Raw genomic sequence first — 25,545 nt, 5'->3', positions numbered from 1 at the left:
CTTTCAGGGTGAACCTGCTTGCTATATGCCACCCGCATTCCATCACGGTCAGCCTAAAATCGTGCCTGGATCCCAATCTACTGAGACCATTGACTTTTACTGGGGCTTTTTGCTTTGCGCAATCTTAATAAATTCATATCTTCAGTTCTCCCCGTTAGATCTGCACCATTTTGGTCTGTTTATTATTTACTTTATTTTTCTAATTCGGTTTGGAATTTTTACTGCTTTGAATGTTGACTTTATTGCTGTTTAGACCCTGCATAAATACTTAACACATTCCCTAAATTAGGCTTGTTCACTCTATGCCATACCTGCCTCGGAGTGAGCACTGGCCTATTTAGTGACTTTGTGGATTTACCCTGACAAATGCTGTGATTATTCCTTGAGAAAGGAGTCTCACACCCTTAAAAATAACCCAATGTATTACAATTGCATTTCTAATTTTCATTGGCTCCATGAAATACTTGTCTTTCCTTTAAGTATTCGAGCACTTTATAAGCTCTGTTTCCTTCAGTTAATTCTGTGCCAAACATGCATTTATAAAGTTCTCTAAATTCTGTGTTGTGCGGCAGGCAATTATCTGCTGCTGACCCTAGCAAGACTTAAGCAGGAATAGCCATTTGGTGAGTTCTCTCTGTGTCCTAGAAGAAACTGGTTCTGATGGACTCGCTCATTTTCGTGGCAGGGCAGAAGTGTTCACATTTAGTTGAGCCGTTTTCATTACCATGCATGGAGGTCGCAGAGTCATCAGTGTCTGCCAGTAGCAGTAGTTTATTTTGGTTATTTCGCAGTAGCTTCTGTGTTCTTAAGTGACAAATGCATGTGGGAAAAATCGTAGGAACTGTGGAGCACTTGGCAACTTAACAGGGTGTCCTACTACACACACACAGTGCATGCACATTTAAGATTCCAAGTTCTCTCAATGAGCCAGCATTCTTTTGAGGAGCTGTTTCTAGTTCTGTCTGCCTGTGCAGGCAACTTCTAACCAGGTAAAGCAAATGAAGAAGATTATAGGAATCTCATTACATCTAGTTTTTAGTTATTTTAGTATTTCCATACATTGCTCAACATAAAGAAAATGTCTTTGCAAAAGGTTTTTTTTTTTTGCACAGCAGTTAACAAGTACTACTGCACACATTAGTTTTTTGCACTGGTGTTCCCTAGTAGAGAGCGTGCTAAAAAGCCAGGGTATCTCCAGGTGCAAAGGCAGGGTGTGCCCATGAGTTCTATCTTCCCTGAAGATGTATAGGAAGTTCAACAAAATACCTGCCTCTCCACTACTCCTGAGCAGGTTTTGCTTCTTGGGTTTAATAACTACCCATAAATGCATGAACTCTGTCTTTTTTTTTTTTAGCACACCCATATATGATGTCAGCACTTCATGACCTTTGACACCCTTACAGTCGACTTGCAATGAACAACAAGCATTAGAAATGCAATAGGTCTCGCAGCATTAGAGTTAGTGCTTTTAGAATTGTTTATGGTTTTTTTTGTAAATCTTTAGCATGAGGTTGAGGGTGAGTGAGGGTGAGTGAGGGTGAGGGGTTGAGGGTGAGTGAGGGTGAGGCTGAGGGTGAGGCTGAGGGTGAGGCTGAGGGTGAGGGTGAGTGAGGGTGAGTGAGGGGTTGAGGGTGAGGAGTTGAGGGTGAGTGAGGGTGAGGGGTTGAGGGTGGGTGAGGGGTTGAGGGTGAGTGAGGGTGAGGGGTTGAGGGTGAGTGAGGGTGAGGGTGAGTGAGGGTGAGTGAGGGTGGGTGAGTGTGAGTGTGAGTGAGGGTGAGGGTGAGTGTGAGTGAGGGTGAGTGTGAGTGAGGGTGGGTGAGTGTGGGTGAGGGTGAGGGATTGAGGGTGAGGGGTTGAGGGTGAGTGAGGGTGAGGGGTTGAGGGTGAGTGAGGGTGAGGGGTTGAGGGTGAATGAGGGTGAGGGAGGGTGAGGGGTTGAGGGTGAGTGGGGGTGAGTGAGGGTGAGGGGTTGAGGGTGAGTGAGGGTGAAGGTGAGTGAGGGTGAGGGTGAGTGAGGGTGGGTGAGTGAGGGTGAGTGTGGGTGAGTGAGGGTGAGGGATTGAGGGTGAGGGGTTGAGGGTGGGTGAGGGGTTGAGGGTGAGTGAGGGTGAGGGTGAGTGAGGGTGAGGGGTTGAGGGTGAGTGGGGGTGAGTGAGGGTGAGGGGTTGAGGGTGAGTGAGGGTGAGGGGTTGAGGGTGAGTGAGGATGAGGGGTTGAGGGTGAGTGAGGATGAGGGGTTGAGGGTGAGTGAGGATGAGGGGTTGAGGGTGGGTGAGGGTGAGTGTGAGTGAGGGTGGGTGAGGGTGAGTGAAGGTGGGTGAGGGTGAGGGGTTGAGGGTGATTGAGGGTGAGGCGTTGAGGGTGAGTGAGGGTGAGGGGTTGAGGGTGAGGGTGAGTGAGGGTGAGGGGTTGAGGGTGAGTGAGGGTGAGGGTGAGTGAGGGGTTGAGGGTGAGTGAGGATGAGTGAGGGTGAGTGAGGGGTTGAGGGTGAGGGGTTGAGGGTGAGTGAGGGTTTGAGGGTGAGGGGTTGAGGGTGAGTGAGGGTGGGTGAGGGTGAGGGTGAGGGGTCGAGGGGGAGGGGTTGAGGGTGAGTGAGGGTGAGTGAGTGAGGGTGAGGGGTTGAGGGTGGGTGAGTGAGGGTGAGGGGTTGAGGGTGGGTGAGTGAGGGTGAGGGGTTGAGGGTGAGTGAGTGAGGGTGAGGGGCTGAGGGTGAGTGAGGGCGAGGGGTTGAGGGTGAGTGAGGTTGAGGGTGGTTGAGTTTTTTCTTTTCTAAAACAAACAGTGGTCAGCAGGAAGGAAATATCTACAGCAACGTATTTAATATTTTACACTCTGATTATCACTGCAGGAAAAACATAAAAATACACACATTGTTAGCTTCAGTTCATTTGTAATGTTGCTCATATTAAATTGATTTTAATAGCAAGAGATTACTAAGTGCTTTGTGCCTGTTCTGGTGGCTCAGTGGACCGATGCATCCACTGCAGGGGTTTGTGTTCGATCTCATAGACACAGGTTCAAATTCTGGCGGGGCCTTTCATCCATCTGAGGTCGATAAAATGAGTACCATTGAGTTGGCATGCATAGATATATAGGTACATAGAGGGACTTTCAGTCATACCTCCTCAGCCACAGGTCTTCAAAAATATCATTCACATTTTGCATTTACCCACCACAGCCCTATAGCACGTGGTAGTGGGTCAGCCCTCTTCAGTTATTGACTGTCTGCACTGTGAGGTACAAGATAGGCTCTGGCACATGTACCCATCCACGTAAAATGTAGATCCACTTCAGTGCCTGGGCTGGTCGGCCAATCTCTGCTTTTATGATACTTTTTTTAAATGATTTTTTATCATGTGATATTTTTTTACTTATTTTTTTAAACACGTGAATGCTATCTTTATATACTTGCATTTTTATTTTGTGCTGCTTTTAGACGTGCAATACTTATTGCCACTCGTTGTTTTTACATAGTGCCTCATAGCACATTTTCACCATATTTCAGGATGCGAAGTAAGTGTCCCTTCGTTCTTACCATATAACAAGTAAGTATGCGCAATTAAAAATAAGTAATTGAACATCCCAAAAATAATATATAAAAATGTATACAGAAGGTGGGGGGTCCCCCGGTTTGAAGACCACTGATTGGACGGTTGCAAGCACTCTTTAAGTTCTCTGTTTGTAATACTCCCCTCATCTGCCTCCCTATGCCGGCATGCTGCATTTCTAGGCCAAGGTTTTCTCCGCGTGGCGATTACTGCCCACTCTAGTGAAGTTCCATCAGCGCCGGTCCTCACAAATACTAAAGACATACGTTTGAAATAGAAAACTTTGTTAATAGAGGTACACGGAAATCAAATTCAGAAGGCAACGTTGAGCATAATTCACAGTTTTGCGCCTAATGATGTTGAAAAGTTTATAAACTTTACACACCTTCGCCTATTGGTGGAACATGATGCAAAAATACTGCGATCCGAATTTCTCCAGAAAAGTCTACTTTTAACAGAATTCTTCGCTCACTCCCTGTTGTAAAATAAACAAAAAAAAAGCCGGAGGGAAGAGAGGGGAGGGGGGAGGAGAAATGCGACACGGCGGGAAGGGGAGGGGGCGGAGCGGGTCAAATAAACAAAAAACAAGCTGGAGGGAAGAGAGGGGAGGGGGAGGAGAAGTGCGACAGGGGAAATGCGAGACGGCGGGAAGACGGACATGCACGCGCCCGTGACTTTTAAGGTCAATGCGCATGCGCATAAGCTTAATGCGCATGCGCATTGACCTTAAAAGTCACGGGCACTGCAAGGAATCGCCACGATTCCTTGCAGTGCAGATAAAGAGTGGATAACTCGCAATACTCTCGCCTTGCTCGATGCGCATGCGCATCGACAGGCGAGACCTAAAAATGACAAATAGGTCAGCGTAGAACTGAAGATGGGGCTAAGAAACATTAAGAATAGGCAAACTGCAACATGAGGGAAGTAGGAAAAGCAAAAACAGAAATCTAATTTGAGTGGTGTAATTAATCATAAGATTCGAGAGCATGTTTTCTCCTGTGTCATATGATTCACTTGTATTGAGGGTATAGGAAGTCGATGTACGCCAGAGGAATGGTATATCCAGATTTCTTTTGATACTGGGTCACTTTGGTGACTCTAGTAGTTAAGTAGAAACCAGTCTTCAAAATTAAATCATGTTTTTTCTTTTTATAGCTTCATGCAACCTATCTCTATTTTGCAATCTGGCATGCTTTTTTTCATTAAGTGGGTGGTTATGGTATTTTTACAGCAGTTAAAATTAACATTGAGGTGCCTGTGAGTTATCTTGATGGACTCTGAACTTGGCATGGACTGAAACAGCTAACAAAGGCTAATATTGTGTTGTAGTTTTCGTATTTGGACTTGATGTGCCAGTGTTGTTGCATGTCTTATACCTACAAGAAATGCATATTTACAAGACTCACGCGGACACCATTTCTTGTAATGTTGGACAGGGTGGAACTTGGAGGTTTTTTGTTTTTTAATAATTATTTTTATTTGCATTTTCAATCAAAAAGAAAAACATAAACATAACGAGCATGTCACATCCGAATAGCCATCGCCTCCTACCCTCCTTCCACCCGCCTCCCCCCCACTTCCGCATATAACAGGTTCAGGTTTTAACGTCTTTATTTCGAAGCTTTCTTCATAAAAGACAACAAGTAAAAATACATACAAGTTTACATCATGAATATTACAAGTATTAAAAGTGGTTTATAAATATCCATCAAGACATTTCATAAAAATCAATTAAATAGTATTGCAAGACGTTTTGCATAGATCGTTAAAAAGAATTTACAAATCACAATTCATACATTCAAAACTATGAGATTAATAAACTAAGTATATTCCCTCTTGCACAGTTATCATAGTAGTCTTAGTTGTCTTCCTGAGAGGTGTCTGGCCCTAATGGTCCATGCCCATCCAATGTATTTCGCCACGCCTATGGAGATCCACTCAACTGTATTATATCTCAAAGTTAGCAGCGCTTCTTCCCACATCCGTGTATTGATCCTTCTACAGAGGGGTTTTAACCATTTCTGACGCGGCGCACATTAAGCTGGACAAACAAAAAGAAAGTGGCCCATTGTTTCCCTTTGCTCACTACACCAGGGACAGTGCAAAGATAGTTGATTGTGCCATTTGTTGGTAAATTCCCTTATTGGCAGCGTGCCAACTCGAAATTGATGATAGTTTCCTATCAGCACTTTTGGTGATCTTGTCCCAGTATATCTCAGTGTGGGAAACCACTTTATGGAGCAAAAAGAAGCCAGTCAAGTTTTGTTTCTGTGAAAGCAAAACCAAATCTTCTTTGACTGTGGCCCAAAACATTAGTTTAAATTCTTTTTTTGGTGGAAATACCTGGTTTCCCGGGTCTGTCCACAGCATATGAAAACCCATCCTGTAAAGAATTTCCTTTACATTTTTAAACCATGGTAGATTCCCTGACCCAGGTATTGATCTCACATCCAGAATTTCATTTGCAAACATACAAAGTTCTGGAGTGGACCAGATGCGTCTCCACAGGGATACCATCCTATATTGAGCTTGATTTTTAATTGATTGGCAGCCCATATCTAACATAAGGGCGAGTGTTGGAGTAGATAATGGAAGTCCTACCAAACTACGGAGAAATTTATTCTGGATTTTGTCTAATGAGGCAAGATCTACATAACCCCACAAGTCTGAACCGTAAAGGATGGCAGAGCTACTTTTGGCATTAAATATTTTTAGGGCTGGCAAGACTCTTTTGGTTTGTGAGCAACGTTGTTCTTTGATAAGGCAACCCGATAAACGGGCACATTTTAGGTAAAGTGCCTCAATCTGCTCCTTCCAACGCAATCTATAGTCTATAACCACCCCTAGGTAGGTCATCACCCCTACTTGTTCCAAGTTGGTACCATTCATGGTAACATGACCCCTTTGTAGTCTATTCTTGGACAAAACCATGAATTTGGTTTTCGAAACATTAATTTCAAGGTCGTTATCTGTACAAAACTCCACAAACTTATTAATTGCAGTCTGGAGATCCACCTGTGTTTTTGCCAGGATCAAAGTATCATCTGCAAAAATTAAAAGGGGGAATCTTGTCCCACCCAAAACTGGTGCATCTGTCGGGGTAGAAGAAAGAAACTGTACTACTTGATTAATGAAGAGTAAGAACAGGGTTGGTGCCAGGACACAACCCTGTCTTACTCCACGGGTCACTGGGAAGGGATCTGTCACCTGGCCCTGGCGTCCCCATCTAACTCTAGCAAAGTTAGACTCATGTAGCCTGATGGTAAGCTCAAGTAATTCGGGTGGCATACCCATTCTCTTTAGGGCTTCCCATAATTTTCCTCGAGGGACCAGGGCGAACGCAGATTTAAGGTCCACGAACGCTGCGTATATGGTGCCATCTCCTAGATGCACTGTCTTCCAATAGATCATGATAAATCTGAGCACTTGGTCGACAGTGCTAATACTGGCCCTAAAACCAGCTTGTAGCGGGGATAGGATATTTTCCTCACTCATCCAAGACTGGATTCTACCCAGCAGCATCCTGGCAATTACCTTCTGCAGGGCATCGATAAGACTTATAGGACGATAATTCCCCGCAAGGGTCTTATCACTTTTTTTGAATATAGGGAGAATTTCAGCCCCTTTCCATGAGTCTGGTATACAGGCTCCTCTAGCAACAGCATTAGCTAAGAAAGTTATATAAGGGACCCAGTTTATTATATCAAGCTTAAAAAGATCAGCGGGAACGCAGTCCATACCTGGTGCTTTGCCATTTTGGATCTGTTTTAATGCAATCTCTGTTTCACATTCTGTAAAAGTTATGATCTCACTAATAACTAAGGGAATTACTCTCCCCAATATCAAGATTACCTGTTACATTGCCACAGAATTGGGCCGAAAAAAATACAACCCAATCCTCGGCTGAAACGTAATTAACTGGGGTTTGCGAGTCCCATGACCCTCCCCACTTCACTACCTGCCAACATTTAAGTTGGTTAGTAGACAGACTGGCCTCATATAGTTCCAGCCAGCGTTGGTCATCCCATGCAATCCTAGCTTGGTTTAGCACTTTCTTATATTTGGCCCTCTCTATTTTAATATCCATTGTTACCCTGGACTTAATAACAGCAATCAAAGAACTGTGTGCTGTGCGACAGGATTTGTTATACCATTTCGCGCCCAAGGGTTTACTATCAATATTCGACGGGCCCCCTTGCTTTTTAAAGAAAGATTTAAGTTTAGCAAAAAGCAACTCATGGATTGCAGTGATTTGTTCCAATGGCCCCATTATGTCCAGCACTGATTTAACTTGTTTAGTGGCAGCTACAACTTCCCTTGCGATTTTTTCAATAGTGTCGGGGACTTCCAGAATCTGATCCCAGCGTACCCTACGACAATCATTTGTAAGAAATGTCTCAGCCGTAGTGTACTTTGAAACGTTCTTTATCGACAAGCCACCATCCACTCTCGTTTACTAATAGGGGATTGTGATCACTTTCTGGCCTATCTACTACTTCCATATCCACTAATAGGCCCCGAAACTCTATTTTAATAAGGAAATAGTCTATGCGGCTGATACTATAGCCATTATCAAATGTGGCTTTTCCTGCTTTGTCTGAAATCGACCTCCCATTTGCTGCCCTAAAATCCCACTCCAGACATAACCCAAGCCATTGCAGAGCAGCATCTGTGACTTTTTTGATTGGCGATAAGGCGAGGCTAGGAATATTCCATAGATGGTCTGTCTCACCATAACAATTATCTTCCATGACTGGTAGGGGTTCAAACGTACAGTTTAAATCCCCTGCCACTGTTAAACACTTATCACGGCCAATATTGTTTAGAAGGAGTTCAAGGTCCTCAATAACTTCAGGACTCTTACCTCCCACTCGCCCCCTTGCATATATATTGATTAAAAACAAGTACCGTTGATTTACTCTACTGAGTTTAAGACCCTGTAGATCAGCACTAGGGACATATAGCTCGTGGGTCCTGTAGCATAGAGATTGTTTTATCCAAATAACAAGACCCCCAGAGGGGCGACCCTTTTTCCCTTTATGAGCTGGTTTATAAAAATTCAAGTAACCCAGGCGATAAATAGCTTCAGTTGACCAGCTTTCTTGAAGAACAACATCATCAAATTGCTCAATAAATTCCCCCCATTCGACCATATCCATTTTCCCATTCAGCCCCGCAATATTCCAAGACAATATCCTGAGTGTATTTACAAAGGCTACTAATGGCTCATCAGGTATTGCAACATTCCCCTCGCTTTCCTCATTTAATGAGGGGTTGCCAAAGTCATCCTCTACCAAATTAGTGACATTAGAACTTTTTTTTGATAGATCACCCAAAAAATTATCTGCATGATTATGGAAATTTTCAGTGCTGGTGTCCATCACCTGGGTACTTGGGGGATGAGGGGATATTTCCCCAACAGTGAACCTGGGCACCCTATTGTCCTGTTCCATTATCCCCCCGTTGTGTCAATCAACGCCATCCAACCCGCACAACAGTGCAAAGCGATTCGAAAGATGGGGCACGAACATAGGGTAAGTAACCATTTCTGGGGATATCTTCCTCTAAAACTAACGTTTTGGTTGAAATGATTTTGTCAAGGAAACTCTCTCCCCATGCTGAGTTTAGGGTAGAAATAATGCAGGGACAAGGTCTGAACATCACCCACTCTTCCAAATCTAGGTTCTCTGCTAATAAACTCAGCTACCCACGGCTCCCTAAAGCTAATGACAACACAATCCCCTTCAAAGTCTTTTTTGCTAAAACCCACCCAGTCTACTCTCCTAACAGTAAGGATTTCAGTCTTTGACATCGGTGGGAGTAGACGGTTCTTATTCAGCCAAAATTTTACTTTGTTGTGTAAATCACTGTGAGTTTCCACCTTACCCTCTCCCAGTGGGGCAACTCCTGTCAGGATTACGGTATATGGCACTGAATCAGGAGGGAGATTCACGCATTGTTTCCTGGATGGAATATTTTTCCTAGTCTGTGTGTTTTGGACTGCTGGGCGTGATGGTTTGGATGAACCTTTTGAGGTGGACTGTGGTTTATTGCCAGAATCAACTTTCTGTGGGATAGTCACCACAGCAGTCTGCTTATTTATATCTACGGCAGGTTTCTGCTGGGGAACCTTCAATGAAGATGATACCTGTTTTACAGTTTTACCTTTGTCTCCTTTTCTCTGCACCTTTTTCTGTGCATTCAATTGCACTGGGCCCTTGGAACTTCTAGATTGTTGGAGATTTTTCTAAATTTCGGAGTTTTCCCTCACTAATATTTCCATAGAGTCCATTTTAACATTAAGCAGTCTAGTTCGTTCAAATAAGGGCAAGAGGAGGGATTTAATGAATACCTCAATTTTATCTAATAGTGTACCTTCTACATTATTATCTGGGTTATTATTACTCCCCTCAGAGTTTGGAGGTATCACTATTGTGTTTCTTTGGGACGGAATCTCACTATTGGTTTTCTGAAAATTTTTATTGCCCCCCTTCTGAGTCGAATCTTCCTGTTTCCTTTTATTGGATTTGTGCATATTCCTATTCTCCAGAGATGATAGATGTGTTTCGGGCTCTGGGCTTATAATAAAACTAGAGGAGGTCGAGGTATCAGTCTGAGTTAATTGTGTTGTGAAAAACTATCTTCTAATAGGGAAACCTGAGTGTTTTTATCAGCACCCCCTCTAGCTCTGACACAGTTTCTATAGCTATAACATTGCCGTCTGCGGAATCCAATTGTGTTAGTGGAACAGGGGAAACAGCTTCACAAATGTTTCCTAAGGATGAACGCTTACCTGTGACTAGGTCAAGAGATAAGCGTTTTTCTGCTAGTGCAATTTCTTTTTCTAGGATGCATGTTGTACGTTTAAAAAATTGGTCTATAGTACCAGTAAAAACTCCATTTGTAGTAGATACTTGGACCTGTCTTTCTTTACCAGAGCGTAGGGGCATTTTCTATGAATATCGTTGACCACGCTACCTGGAATGAAATAATACAATATGCGATAAAGCTAACACTATGGATCAAAGAATCGTACAGTACCAGATGACACTGAAGGGAGAATGAAGGGGGGGTGGCCTGACCCGACCTCCGTCTACCTCGGACGGCCTCAGACGGCCCGCCCTTGTCCCGGGCTTCTCCTGGTCGCTCCAGTTCGCTCCCGCGTAGCGGGCTACTGGGGTACTATTATAGGGACTACGTTGATGGGGAGGAGCAGGCAGGGAGAGCGGCCCAGGTGCTGGCAATCTGGGCTGGCGGGGGCTCCTGGGAATTGAAGTCCCGGCCCCGGCGCTCGCACGCAGCCCTGCTCGCTGCACTGGCTCCCACAAGACTCCTCCACAAAGGTCAACGAAAATAGTTTGTTTCCACTCGAAGCGGGACCCGCGAAGCGAGTTCCGCGAGAAGTAGCGCGATGAATAGCGCGATGAGCAAAGGGAAATCCTGATGCGCAGTGACCCAGCGTGTGGCAGCAGGTAACAGCAAAGCGTCCCATATAACTAAACACAACAGTGCATTTATAATGGAAATCCCACCCTCATCTCGATAAGTAGCTGCCCCCAAGTCCTTCCTGTACACAGTATAACCACCCGTGTCCCCCCCCCCCCCTTATCCCTTCAAAGCCCCCCATCTAGGCCATAGAAGCGTCTCCATTTCCCCCACACTCTCCGGAACTTCTTCGGGCAACCCCTCACTTTGTAAGTAACCCTTTCTGTCGCCATATACATGTCCATACCTATCCTCTGAGGATTTGGGGCTCCCCACTCCCTCGCCACATCCCTCTTGGCCACCACTAACGCCTATGTCCAAAAAGTGAGCTCAGGGTGAGTCAGGTCCACCTCATTTGTTATCCCTAGTGAGACTAGTTTAGGGTCCAGCGGTAGGGTCACTTAGAGGATTTCTCAAAGTTCTCTCAATATTCTAGCCCAGTACCTTTTGGAGGGCCCCACATTCCCAGATGGTGTGATAGAAGTAGCCCTTGACATGACCACATCTCAAGCAACTAGGTCAGTTGAGCGCCCCATCCGGCGCAAACGGTGTCTGTCATAATAGACTCTATGCAAAATTTTGAGTAGAATGAGTCTGAGACGGGATTTTATGGCCACCTCCCTAGGATGCATCAGTGCCATCTCCCAGTCAAGCGTGTCCATCTCCCCCAGGTTAGATTCCCACACCGTTTTCAATTTCACTAGCCCGTCCAGCATGTTGTTGAGAAGAGTTGGAACTTGGAGGGTTAAATCAGATCTCATGCATGTACGTGATTTGTAGAGTACAGACCTAGCAACCAGCAATGGAGCTATGTACAGAAATGGTATTTAAGTATGCTCATTGTTAGACCTGACATCATTGGCTTGAGTCTCTCCTCCATTTTTTCTGTTTGCCTCCACTGTTTTAAGATGTTTTGCTGGTATATGCTTTGGGCGCTGTGCCACTGCTGATCAGTGCCATAGCGCAAGTGCTCCCGATGTTAAATTGATGTGTCTATTGTATCCATGTTTGGCCTATTTGGTTTACTGTCAGTCCCTAGTCTAGTGCACCTAGAGTGCCGGGGCTTGTAAATACAAATGCCGCTCGTGGGCTTGCAGCACGTGTTGTGCCACCCACAGGAGCGGCCTCGTAAAAGAATGTCTACGGGTCGGTCATTGCGAGACCCACGTGCAGCCTGGTGCTGTCACGCCGGCTGCGCAAGTATAACTACTTGCCAGCCCCTCAAACCTTCTCTTGACTTCATGTTAGTCACCCCTATGGTAGGCCCACGGGCAGGGTGCATTGTACGTATAAGGTAGGACACGCCTGACCAAGTTGGCATGTCCTAATAGTGAATTACAGCCATCTTCGTTCTTCACTATTGCGAGGTAGCCTGCTCGCCATTAGTTAGAATGGGCCGCCGGGATTATTAATGCTATGATCCTAGCTGGCTCGGGGAGCATGGTGCAATGTCGAATTTGGTATCCCTGAACTCGGGGTTTAATTACGCATCCGTTGGTGTGGATGGTTTTTGGACTCTGGGTTTGAAAATAGCACTTTTAGAAAGTGTCTATTTTCTTGTCTAACCATATCTGGTTTCTGCTGGTCTTGCGTGTGTGTGACAGGAGCTGGGTGGCTCCACAGGTCTGGAGGAGTCAGTGTGGGACATTTGCGTTGAGAGTAGGGGGAGAGTAGTTGTTGATAGCCTGCCCTGCCTGGTACAATGCTGGCTCCACCTCCTGCCAAGCGGCTGATGGCTCTGTGCCTGCCATGGACGATCCTAGCCCCACCTCCTGCCAGGAGGCCGATAGCTCTGCTCCTGCCAGTGTCAATGCTGGCTCCAACTCCTGCTGGGCGTCTGAGGACCCAGCCCTGCTCAGTGAATAGGCCAGGTGCTTCTGCCTGGCTCCACCCACGACAGACCCAGGATGTTGGGAAATTCCCCTGCATGGACAAAGGGATCAAAGCCGAAAAGGGGTATAAGAGAAGGACCCCTGAACCAAGAATTTAGATCACTTCTGACAAGGAACCCTGTAACCAAGGACAAGAGGCCTGCTGATCTGAGGACTTGCCCACCCCTTCTGCCAGTGTGCTGTTTGCTGGGGGGAATCCTGCAGTGCTTCTTTATTTTTGCCAAGGAACCAGGAGAGAGGAACTGTGTGTGTACTCTCACGCTTGATAAGAAAATCTCCAAGGACTGGAAGAGTGCCAGTCTCCTGCTGAAGTCACAGGGCTTAAGGACTTCATCTGCTTAAAGTGCTATTTGCTGGAACCTGTGAATCCAGCACCTCTGAAAGAGCCAGCAACCTCGACGCCGACGGACGTCGCCGAATCCAGCTCGACATAGTGGGTAACGGCCCCAGTGTCCCGCTTCCTCGACGACCGGCCGCCGGGCCCGACAGACGCCAGCAGCAACGCCAGTGAGTGGGAGGACGGCTCCAGCTCCAAAGGACCTCATGTCCGCACCGCTGCTGATCGCATCACCCTCGTGCCCTCTCGACGCCGTGAGCGCTGCTCACTCTGTGCAACCGCATCATCAACGACGACGCCTGCTGAGGCCTGATCGACACCGAAGACGCAACGCCGGATTGCTCGATGCCGCTGATCATCGTGTGCTTCATTTTCCAAAGGTACTGTGTTGTTGGGGGTCCATGTGACTCCGGGCTCGACGTAGCGCTCCTCGCGGTCGACGCCGAACCTTTGGATTAACTTTGCCTCGACGTCGTGTAGCCCCCGTGTGGGTTACCCTGTTGCTAAGAACTGTGTTTCCAAGAAGAAGATTGCTTGATACTAAAGACTTTTGTGCTAAAGAAGAAACTACCTTTGAACTATCCTTTTCCCTTCCCAGAGTATTTATGAAGATTGTGTACATTTTTTGTCGTTATTTGGTCTTGTGCTAAGCCTTATATAAAAATACTTATTTTTATAATACTACTGTGTCGTGTCCATTTGTAGTGTATTCACCTTATTACTGTATGTGGTCATAATTGCTTAACACACAGCCTCTGAGATAAGCCTGTCTGCTCTGCCAAGCTACCAAGGGGGTGAGCAGGGGTTATCGAAGGGTGTGATCCCCTTGCCCTGACTAGAAAAGGTGTGTCCCTATTTGTCAGGAGTGTATACCTCTGCCAACTAGAGACAGCCGGTTCTAACACTCATATTTATAGAAATCGGGAGGGGGTGGAATTCCTATAGCCTGATGCCCAGGAAATATTGGGTGGGGTCAAGGACAAGTTTTCCAGTTTATTTTGTTCTTGGCACAAGTAGGACCTACCCTCTGCAGCACAAACCCTTTGCCAGTTTACAGCACTATATTCTGAATCAGGGAAGGGCACTGACTGGACGGATTTAACATATGGACACAAATATTACCTTAACTGCAAACTTGAATTCATGGTTCTTTAATGCAAAGACTATATTTGGAGGCTGAACGGTCTATGGGAAATGTGTGCTCTGAATTCACTACTGGCTATGGTAAATATCTGTACACATGTTTGTAAAGGTTAAACATATAAGGCTATGAGTAGTGTTCCCAGAATGCTCAATGATTAGATGCAAATATTTCCAGAAACTTGAAAGCAGGATTGATTCTTTACTTACAAAATAAAATGTTCACTAACAAATCTAACTTGGAAAAACATTTGCTGAAATTTTAGATATCATATCTGTGAAGCTTCATTTAGTAAACTGTTGATGCATGCTAGTATTTGCAAAATATTCATAATGAAATAATAGGTGTAACCGGTTTCAACAAGATTATGGGAAACATAAAAACAGACAAGCCTTGACAAAGCCAACATGTCTGACATTGGTGGTATGCCTTTGGGTTTTTTCAATTCATTTCTTGTTTTGACACTTTTTTTGTTAAACTTTATTGTTCTGAGTGCTGCCGGGCCCTCAGCATTATAACAAACATTGTCAAAAAGCAAAAATAGTGTTTGGTATCTGAAAGCACATATTGCCACTCTAGTTCCTGGTGCTAAACAAAACTACTTTTTGTGCAGATATGCTCCTTGTGAAAGAGCAGAATGCTGTTACTCACAGTAAAGCCAGCCTATAGATGGAGAATTTTAATAAAAACAAACACTCTTCGTTAACTCCAGAATTAATTAGAGAGCCAGTTCTTAAAGTCACAAAAGTGCACCCATGGCATATGCCCTGGCATTAGTGCAGATTTACAACTTTCATGAATTCACAAGAATTTACAGAAGTAGGCCAGGAAATCATACTCCAGAAAATATAAGTGAACTGCATTTTAGACTAGCAAATATGCCTGTGTAGAATTGCTCATGCGAATATTTGTAGTGTTTACAAGTTCACTTTCCCTGCAACCACTTTTTTCCCCCAAACCTGAAGAAGTTTTACTTTTGGCATTGTGGGGAGTAAATTTCCTACCTTTCTCAATATGGGAAAAGGTTAAAGAAGAGCTGGTAAACTCCTAAAACATGCAAGGTTAGTAGTTGATAGGGCATTTCAACCCTGGAACTATTGCTTACTGCAACTCCAGCCCCAGTACGTAGATCTGCAGGAAGGTGACAAAATAAAGAAATTGCTAGTTTTCCAACACTTGTATACTATCTGCCCTAGCATAATCAGAGAGGCTTTTATCAGAGTTCTTATATAATGAGGTTGCAGACTTAATTTGTCACCATGCTACATGGCATCAAAAGGACAGAGTAGATGTATGAAGCTACCCGTTTCGTGGACAAGTAGATATTTTACTTAAATTCCACACCCCTGAGAAATGTTAAAGTCTGTTTACATAGAAGAGCGGAGGGGTTTAGGGCACAGAAGTAACCTATTGTGGCACCAGTGGCAAAGATAAATGGGAAGGATATAGTAAGGAGGGAGTGCAGAGCAGTGCGAGGTGGGGTTGGGCATGGGAAATGTAAGAGGGATGTTTCTTTAGAGGAGCTTCATAGTGGATGGCTATCATCTGCCTTTAAAATGAAGTACGTTTTGGAGGCTTGCAAAGGAACCCTGGGGGTGAAGGAGACTAGCAGAGGCATCTTGTTTTAGTCCATCTATACAAGTTCTATAGCAATAATGGGACATGGGGCAGATTGGTGGGTGATTTTGGAGCTTGTTTTCTGGCTTCTGAGCCAGCAGAGTGTACAGTTGAGATGAGTGAAAGACGTCCTTTGTGTTGTGGGATGATCTTCCATGTTTTTGACCAATGGAGATTGGATCAAAATTATTTGGGTACCGTAAAAAAGGGCAAGTAAATAGTTAACCTCAGTAGGGTTGAATATTGTGTGGCAGCGCTTTGTCCTTAAGAATTGATTTTGTACCTATCTGCCTCTTGGAAATATTTACTTTTAGATTGTGATCTTCTATCAAATATTATGTTTCAGTCTAATTCAAAGATGACAGCTCATTACCACTGCATTATCTGTGCCACCACTGTTTCCAGAAGGACCGAAATGATCAGTCATGTGAAGCGGCACTTGAATAAAGGGGAAACAAAAATCATATTCCGGACAGGTCAGTAATATCATATAGTACCATATTCTCGGTCATACTGCTCTTATATGTTGCCTACCAATGTCCATAATTGTCAGGTTAAATAGAATCCACATTTCTAAACGGTGCTGTGCCTCATTACTATTTCTATAGCATTGGGCAGGCGAGTCGCATTGTTCCTTTCCTAGGGCTCCAGCTTAATGCTCTTTTATAATGCCTCATTGATACAGTCTACCATCATAATTCCTCATCGCTGCTTCGAAAAAACACTGGCTCATCCCTCATTCTCTTGATTTAAAATATTTTTTATTGATTTCTTTTTTTCTTATACGTGTGCAGCGTAATGATGTCCAAAATGGAGAGCAGCTTTTTTGTGAATGATATAGTAGATAGTGTTATTATTTCTTGTAGGTGGTTATTATAGTTTTTATTCAATCTCATGTACAGGTTACCCGGTCAGTTGTTTAACTAAATACATGAATCTTCAACTTTCTACAATCATAGAATGCAAGACTGAGTAATTGGTTTCATTCCTCCTTCTCCTTGCATCTTTTACTGACATTCCCTGTGTCTAATTTCTATGCAGAAAAACAGCTTCAGTCCTTCGACACTGTGCCTCACCCCGTAGTCCACCTTAGTTTTATCCTTTACATGGCAGGTCTAGTCTCCTACTACTTTTTTACAGAGATACTCCATGAAAGCAAACAAAACAACACTGTACTTCATGTTTGTAGGGCGCCCTTCTGCAGCTCCCAGCCGAGCTAATTCTGTGCGACCTTCTGATGACCTACTAAAGGAGGCTGATACCAATGTCCAAGTTTTGCCAAACTACAGCACGCCTTGGAAGTCAGACTCTTTTTTTAATCCAAAAATGAAGACTAACAGGTGAGAGCAGTTGTAGAACGAAGGAGTTTGCTATGATGAGCTGGGGCTATGTGAGAATTTTCCACAGTGAAATATTGAATGATGCTAGTGAAGGGATGGGCCATTTTTACTAAAGCTTTGCAATCACATGAACAGTATATTTCGTACTAAGGGCACTGCCACATGAAAGAGTTTCTTTTATCCAAGTTATTTGCTGTACCCAACAGTGTTGAACTCAGTTTTGTTGCTTCTTCAGTTTTTATTCTTGCATTCCACTTTTAGTATGTGTATATTTTGCCAAGTAAGAGTCTGCTCTAGAAGCAGTACCTAGCTCTTTTAAACACTTATCTCCGAGGAGGTAACTTTTCAGATTTTAATAACCTCTTGCAGATTTCCCTCCTACATCGTTTCTTTTCATGTAACTTTTTTTCTGCACCAATCTTTTGTTTGATTGTCTCGTTTTGGATTTTTGTCCTTTTGTTGTTTAGACCTGTTTAACAGAATTACCTGTTTTACAGAATTACCTGTCTAATAATCCTCCTTACCCAATTTTCAGCTCTTATTCTATTTGCTTGTTGTGTTGTAGGTTTGCAGATTAGAGGGCCAAATGCAATAATTTGTTTTCCATATAGGCAAATAAATTGTTGACATTTTGCAGCCCTCCAGGAATTAACATGCAGTAATTCCCCATTTTCCTGTTCAAGCATATCTTTGTGACACTGCTTGAGAATATAGAAGTCCCTAATCTTGTCAGCTCATGTTGAAATAAATAGTTTTTATGTTTTCTGCACTCTGGTGGATTTGTTAGGTAGTCCTACTGCAATGAAACTTTTAAAGGACCAGAATTCATATGATAATCCTCCTAGCTCTTATAAAAGACTCCATAACAGTGCGAGGGTTTCAACTGCTTATGATGTGTGATTGCTGCAGAGTGCTGATGCATTTTTTAAATATATTTACAAGTGGTTAGTCAGTGCCATCATAGTATTTTATGATGAGACGTTCCATGCCTTGGCATCCTGGATGCATCGCAACTGCAGAGATTAGATCGGACTATAGACCTTGGCTCTGTAAATGATGAGCAAAAGTTTCTTATTTAAATTGTGATGACTGTAAAAAAAAAAAAAACATGTTAAAAGGTGCACGTGCAAAAACAATGTTAAAGATGCAGATGTGAAGAGCACATAGAGTGCATTGAGACAAAAGAGTATGTTAAAGGTGCACATGCAAATAGCACATTGAGGCCATGGAACAGATGAACTCAAAAAATGTCTTGATCTCAGAATTCCAGAATCTCTGCAGTGGCCTGATGTCGTGCAATTTGAAAGCTGTAAAGAAATTCAAATTTAGCTGTTAACACCTTAGCTGCGGCGCAATTTCCTCCCCAGTGCTGCGCTGTCCATTCGAACTAGTGCTGAATGAACGTTCAATGGACGTGCGCAGCACTGGGGAGGTAGTGCTGCTGTCGGCCAATGCCCCGATGCAGCACTTAAGGGGTTAAGAGCCTAAATAGTTAAATTGAGGAGTATTGGATAGCACTACTTGTCAGCAGGGTCACCTCACAGTGCAGTGACAGACTAAGACAAATTAGCAGTTCTGAGTACATAACAGTCCTGACTAATGTGTTTGGACACCTATTCTGCCTTATTTGGTCTTGAAGTACTCCTTCAGAAGTGCTAAATGCATTAGGCACTTTAACTATGTACTAATTTGCGACTGAAATGAGTGCATTTCTAAAAGAAGGTGTTGGGAACGGTATGTCTTATGAAATGTAAACCAGCATAAACCCTTAGCTCAGTACTCCGCTGCATGTGAAATTGGTATCCTGCCTTTTATTTTGGCCCTGGTGTCACCATAATGTAATATGGATAGAGTCCTAGACCTTTCTTTGACAATGGGAGGTCTAGGACCTTTCCAGTCACAAGGACAGGTGCACAAAGCATACCCTCATAGTAAGCAGTGGGCTTGTCCATATTCTGGCTGTATCACATTAAGCAGTGGTTGCAACTTACTGTGTTTTTTTTAAATTTAACTTGTAGACCTTTTCCTGTGTCAGTGTGAGTGTAGTCTACTGACCCCACTCATGTAAAGTTCCCCTGTGGTGTGAAACCCTGAAACTAGTGCTGACATCCTGAGTGCATGTCGAGTGCATGTCGAGTGCATGTCGAGTGCATGTCGAGTGCATGTCGAGTGCATGTCGAGTGTGTGTGGTGCATGTGTAGCACATGTATGGTAGTAGGGCCCTGTGTGTTGTGAGTCTGAGTACTGAGGTCAGCAGGCCCATTTTGGATACCTCTTATTTGGCATGGCACATAATGCAGGATGATTTGTTCCTCAGGCAGTGGAAGGGTGTTGCCTGTATACTTGTCGCTGGAGTGTTAATTGAAGTGAAGAGGATGGAGAAATGGCTCCCTTCCAACTTTCCATTAAGTCCTAGTTACCAAAGAACTGATGATTAGTTATATCTGAGAACTGCCACTTGGTAGTTAGTGAAGAGCAGAACTGCCGTTTCTAGTGTTCAAGGTGACGAGGTTTCTAGGCACTGCTTCCGGAAGGCTGATGGTAGTCAGTTGTAGAGATCTTGTACTTCATTGTCCCTGTGTTTTGGATACTCCTGCTGGGAGCCAACCCCATTACTACCTGCTTTGAGAGTCATCACCTTGCTGTGTCTGGACAACAGTCTGGAAATCAAATGTACAAGTGAACCATCCCAAACCATATTTTAAGCCTTGAACTGTGGATCCACAGCCTGTCTCTGGAAAATGTGTATAAAAGTGGGATCCAAAGCTCCCCACTACATTCCCAGCCGAAGTTCTTTTTGACCAATGAATACAGTTGTCCACAGACTACACAAAGAGTTGCTCTTCAACCAAGGTTGGTGTTTACCTGCCGGCCAGACTCCCAGAGGTGAGAGAATATAATTTACAGATACAATTTTCTGCTGGGAGAGTTGAGGATATGCTTAAAGAGTCTAGCAGCCTGCCTTCTGAGAGAGGGAAGGAGTGCACCAGGCTTAGCAGGAGGAGAGGTTGTCAAGCATGGGAGATGCCCAGCAGGTTCCTGTGTGGAGAGTCCCCAAAAGAAGCTGATGATCGCAAGAGAGTTACCCAGGGTTTATCTGTGCTGTGAAGTTGTCCCCTGATGTCGCTGCGCTTTTCCTGAGGGATTTGTAACAACACTGCACCAGAGCAAAAAATCATGTGTCACTAGGCTCCCTGCTACAAACTTGAAAGATTGGTTCTGCTTTTGCCAACAAAAAGAAGATTGAGATGCTACAGAAGCAGGAAGCCCTGGTCAGCCTAGAGGCCACAACTGCCTCAAAGACCTCACTGGGAGACAGTGAACCTGGGGGCTGTAACTGCCACAGCTGAGTTTTGGTCTACCGCCAACCCGGGTGAGGGAGGCTCCGCAACTGAAGACTGGTGCTGCAACGCAGTCCTCCTTTCCAGATTCCATCCCATAAAGGCCATCAGAAGCTAGTCCACCTTTGCGGTATCCTGAGAAAGAAGAGTCAATGCCATGAGGGTGGGACTGCAGCCGGCAACTGCCTCACACCCCAGACTGACGCAAATAACCAGCAGGTAAATTGTGGAGCTTAGCCTGCCCCTGGGGGCAGGAGACGGAAGGACAGGGCGAGTCTGCTGTATGCTTGAGCCTTTTTGCAAAAGAATCGAAAATCGACATTGAACTGTATTGGTTCATTTGCTTTGTGAAATACTTTTGAACTATCTGCAACTGAGCCTAATACTTCCCTCTACATAAAGCATAGTGGGAACAGTAATAGTGAGATCTCCACCGTAGCATGAGGGAGTACAATTACCCTAAAGGAAGGGAATGTGTAATCCCTCACTGGAAAATCACAGCTCATGAGAGCCATGAATAATATATCCATCAGATTGTATAGTATTTACTTTTGCTGGGCTTAAAGTACTTTCTTTTTCCATTATATTTAAACACTAGGCTAGACATTGTTATTGTATCTGTTGGCTCGCTGTTGAGTTTTTAGCACTTGCACCCACACTACCTCCCGAGAAACCTGTGACTGCTCACCTTCGCTACCCTAAGAGTCAATTACTGAAAGGATTGTACGTGGCCCAGTTTGCAGAACATAGTTAAACATACTCCAGGACACAGGTGGCAAAATACCTCAAACCCACCTACGAAGCCCAGTAGCCCCTGTCTGCCCTATTCCTTGTCCTATTTCCTTGCTCGAATTGGAGCTGAAAGGTTTCATAATAAAATGTGGAATCAAATGTTTGATGAAATATACACAAGATTAATTAATTGCCACTGTAGAAAAGATTTTGAGCCATCGTAAGTGAAACAAGAAGCATTGTTCATTACTCTTTTGTTGCCAGAGGCTGTAGTGAGTGCATGGCTGAACCGGGTAATTTGTATCCAGAACTAAGCGCTGCTATTTCACTTTTTTGCCAAACTTCTCTTCCTCTAGCCATTTTGTGTAACCAGTTTAACCTGAACATTCTACCTTTCTTTTACCCGTGCTAGTGGCATTGCTCTTGGAAGTCATATTTAACACAAAATCAGAGCATGTTCGAAGCTCATACTTGCTCTTCCTTATGTGGGTCCACGCCAGCAGATTTCCTTCAGCAACCGCACCTGTATTTTAAATGGTTTTGCAGGCTTCAATCCCTATACTGGCCTCTCAGCCTCATAGTCCAATACCTTTATCTGTCTCTAGCTCTTCTGATCATATCCATAACACCATGCAGAATTATATATGCAGAAAACTTGTATTCTAACACTGTTTACCATTCCAAAGCAGAAAATTGTGTAAATTGCAAATCCCATTTGCCAAAAAGGCTAAAATATCTTGATAGATATATATATATATATATATATATATATATATATATATATATATATATATATATATATATATATATATATATATATATATATATATATATATATATATACACATATATATATCAGCTGTAGGAAAGTGCTCCTTTTTGCATGGTTACCCCTAACTTTTTGCCAGATACCTGATGCCAACGTGGCAGAATGTGTGCTGGGATCCTGCTAACCAGGCCCCAGCACATGTGTTCATTCCCAAAACTGTATCTTTGTACCCACAATTGGCGCACCTCTGGGCCACATGTAAGTCCCCTATAAAAAGAACCTCTGGTACCAAGGGCCTTGTGACCAAAGAGGGCCTCTGAGGGCTGCAGCATGTATTATGCCACTCTTGGAGACCCCTCACCATAGCACCCCCATCCTGCAATTGCAGAATGGGTGTTTTGGTGCAAACCAAACTAAAGACTCCACATGGCACTTACCCCTTTGTGTCTTGACCACCCACACTGCCTGTGTCATGGGTAAGTCACCCCTCTTGCAGGCCTTAAAGCCCTAAAAGCAGGCTGCACCTTATCACAGATGAGAGCATAGCTGCATGTGCACTATGCACCTACAGTGTCTTTGCCATTCACAGACATTGTAAGTGCAGTGAAGCCATTTTGAGTTCATGGGCTGGTAGTTTGTCAACACGAACTTCACAGCACATTAAACCCATACTGATGCTAGTGTCGGATTTATTGAAACATACCGCCTGAAAAACAACCACTTTGGTTTGATTTCGGACTGGCTCCCATCAATCTGCCACCCCTAGACAGGGTCTGGACCCCTGGGTAGCGAGCCCTCCGCTCTCTGGAATAAAGCACGTCCTGGGTAGAGGTGTCATGCCTCTTCCCCCAGGATGGGCAGAGTCCTGCCGCCTTTGTTAGCTAACCCCCCCCCCGTCTTTTGCTGATATCAACAACTGTCTCCCACCGGTTCCGACCCCCATTCTTTGTGCGAGAACCATTGGGAAATCCTAGCTAGGAAGGGAAGTGTGCCCATCTTTGCCAACCCATCCCTCAGGTGGGGGATGTGAGGTAAAGCACACATCTCAGCCCCCCCCCCCCTCCTTGAAGATGTAGACACCCCAAGGAAGGTGTTCCCAAACTGCACACCCCTAAATCTAGTATTTGGGGACACCCTGAACTTTGCCTCTTCAGACTCAATGTGGCATGGACCGAGTCACCCTGCTGAGGAAGAGGATGAAGACCACCACTGCTTTGGCCTCAGCCCCATTGGCCTGTCTCCTGCCCTGAACTCCTCTGAGCTAAACTTGGCATGTCCTGCAGCCTCCAAGAATACCGGAGACCTGCCCTGCCTTCACAACGAAATCCTATCTCCTGTCGACACCAGATTTGTCTTATACCAACTCAATCCAAGGACTCCAGATCCGGCAGGATACGCCGGTCCTCACCACTCTAACTCAAACCGTGGGCGTCAGGTGTAAAGTGGCTCACCACCCCAGTGAGGTCCCCCTGGTGATCCTGCCTGAGTGCCAGCCTTGAACGACCTCCACTGACCTTCACCTCGACGCCTGCAGTCTCAGTCCGAAGGGTCCCCCCAACCAGAACTGGTGAGAAGAACCCCACACGAAATGACACCCCTGCATACGCAGCACCTGTGACCTGAGGTGCCTGTCTAATGGTGTCAAGCAACTTTTCAACTTCATCGTCCAGTCGTTGGGTCCCTTCGTCCAGGCTTCTGGCTCTAGCCTGAAGTCCTTTTTTCGCAACAACAACTACTATTGAATTGCATTGGGCTCCCGACACCTCCTAAGCACCCTGCACCTGGCCGCCAGCCCGCACCTGCGCCTCTGGTGGTGTGGACTTGGTGCTAACCTGGGACCCCTTTTGCCCTGATCCTAACCCTTGGAGCTTGACTCCTGAGACCTAGTGGCCTGCCCATTAGCAGTCCTCAACCAAGGTGCCCCCTAGCCTCATTGTCTAATATTGGCACCCTGCTTCCTGCCGTCCTAATGCCGCTGGTGGTGCCCCTTGAGTACCAACCTCAACCTTGAGACACCTTGCTTCTACCCCCCCAAAACTCCAATCCCAAAACCAATTTACTCACCTGTAAATTAATACAGCTTTTTTTCCCATTAAACTGAATGGTGGGGGTTTTCATCAAAAAATTCTTCTAAGCGTTGAACTGTCTTGTACTGCACAATCAGTAATCATTCGCTTGCACAAGAATTAACCTGCTTCGAGTTGCCTATGTTGTGTAAACTGTGTGTATCATACCAAACCAGAACTGTCATCGAAAAATAATGGAAAAGTAAATGCATTTTTTAACAGTTTTCTCAACTGCAAAAAGTAATCTAAATGTTCCTTCAAATCCAGCTTTCACGGTCTTACTGAAAGTAACATTGTATGAAGAGTTCAATTTACCTGCTACTAAGTGAATCTTGGTTCTAGAAATAAAAAAAACCATAAACTTTGTATACAAACAATTGGCTTAACACTACCCTTCTGATAAGACTGAGTGCTCAACCACACTACCACTAAAGAGAGAAAGGCATTATCTACTTTAGCGTAGTTTCCAAATGCAAGGTCCAAGTCTCTCCCCCTGGCAACCAATGCCCCTTACGTTTTGTGTCGACAGTTTGGAGTGAGCGCGTCCTCTTGTAGATTTGGGATTTATTCTTGTTCCTTTGTTCGTTTTTTCACTGTAAAGAATATGGGTGATGCTACTTGTATATTAACTGGCTTTTTAATATTCACCATAGTTCATCATGTATGACATGTTTCACAGAATATCAATTTCCTAAGCAGCCAACGCGTGTTTTGCCCCCTTATTGGCCAGTTAACCTGGGGCTTTCTCAATGCTTTTATATTCAAATGAACATCATGAGTGAAACAGTCCAGGTAATCAATTGTCCCACAAGACACCCACTACACGATATGCTTAGGTCGAGAATGTGTTATATCGATGTGGCTTGTCATGCCTTGTGAAATATCTGCCGGTAGTTAGAAACTTAAGCCTCTGCTACACCTCTGGGGATCCTCTCGACTGTGCACACTGTACCTTACTTGGGAATAGTATATACAGTACTAGCTTCCTACAGCAGTGTTGGTACTTTCGAAGTGATGTAATCGCCCACAGTCTCTTGTGCATGAGTGCAAAGCCATTACTCACAATTTCATGGTGCCAGCTGTAGCTTCCTGAACTCTATTTGGGTGTTGACAGTGTATATTCGAAATCCTAAATGTTTGTATTGCATAATTTTGGTAAGTGTAGATGTTGAAGAGGATGGGCACCTGTGATCGTGGGGGTGTCGCGGGCCGGAAAATCAGGCAAGGAGGCCGAATATAGTGGGCTATAGTTGAGGTTTATTGGTACGAAAGTCAAA

The 25,545-nt window shown here is 44.5% G+C and overlaps 1 protein-coding gene across 1 annotated transcript in view; it reads left to right on the top strand.

Moving 5' to 3' along the window:
- Positions 1 to 25,545, top strand: part of TRMT1L (tRNA methyltransferase 1L) — a 540,757-nt gene that overhangs the window by 123,009 nt on the left and 392,203 nt on the right. The window contains exons 8-9 of the mRNA XM_086957219.1: positions 16,367 to 16,496; positions 17,210 to 17,360. Coding sequence (XP_086813345.1) covers positions 16,367 to 16,496; positions 17,210 to 17,360 — 281 coding nt within the window. The remainder of the gene's footprint in view (positions 1 to 16,366; positions 16,497 to 17,209; positions 17,361 to 25,545) is intronic.

This window comes from Lissotriton vulgaris, chromosome 1_1 (assembly GCF_964263255.1).
Source record: "Lissotriton vulgaris chromosome 1_1, aLisVul1.2, whole genome shotgun sequence".
NCBI classification, from domain to species: domain Eukaryota; kingdom Metazoa; phylum Chordata; class Amphibia; order Caudata; family Salamandridae; genus Lissotriton; species Lissotriton vulgaris.
Note: the sequence above shows the minus strand (reverse complement) of the source record. Positions and strands in the feature narration are given on the sequence as shown.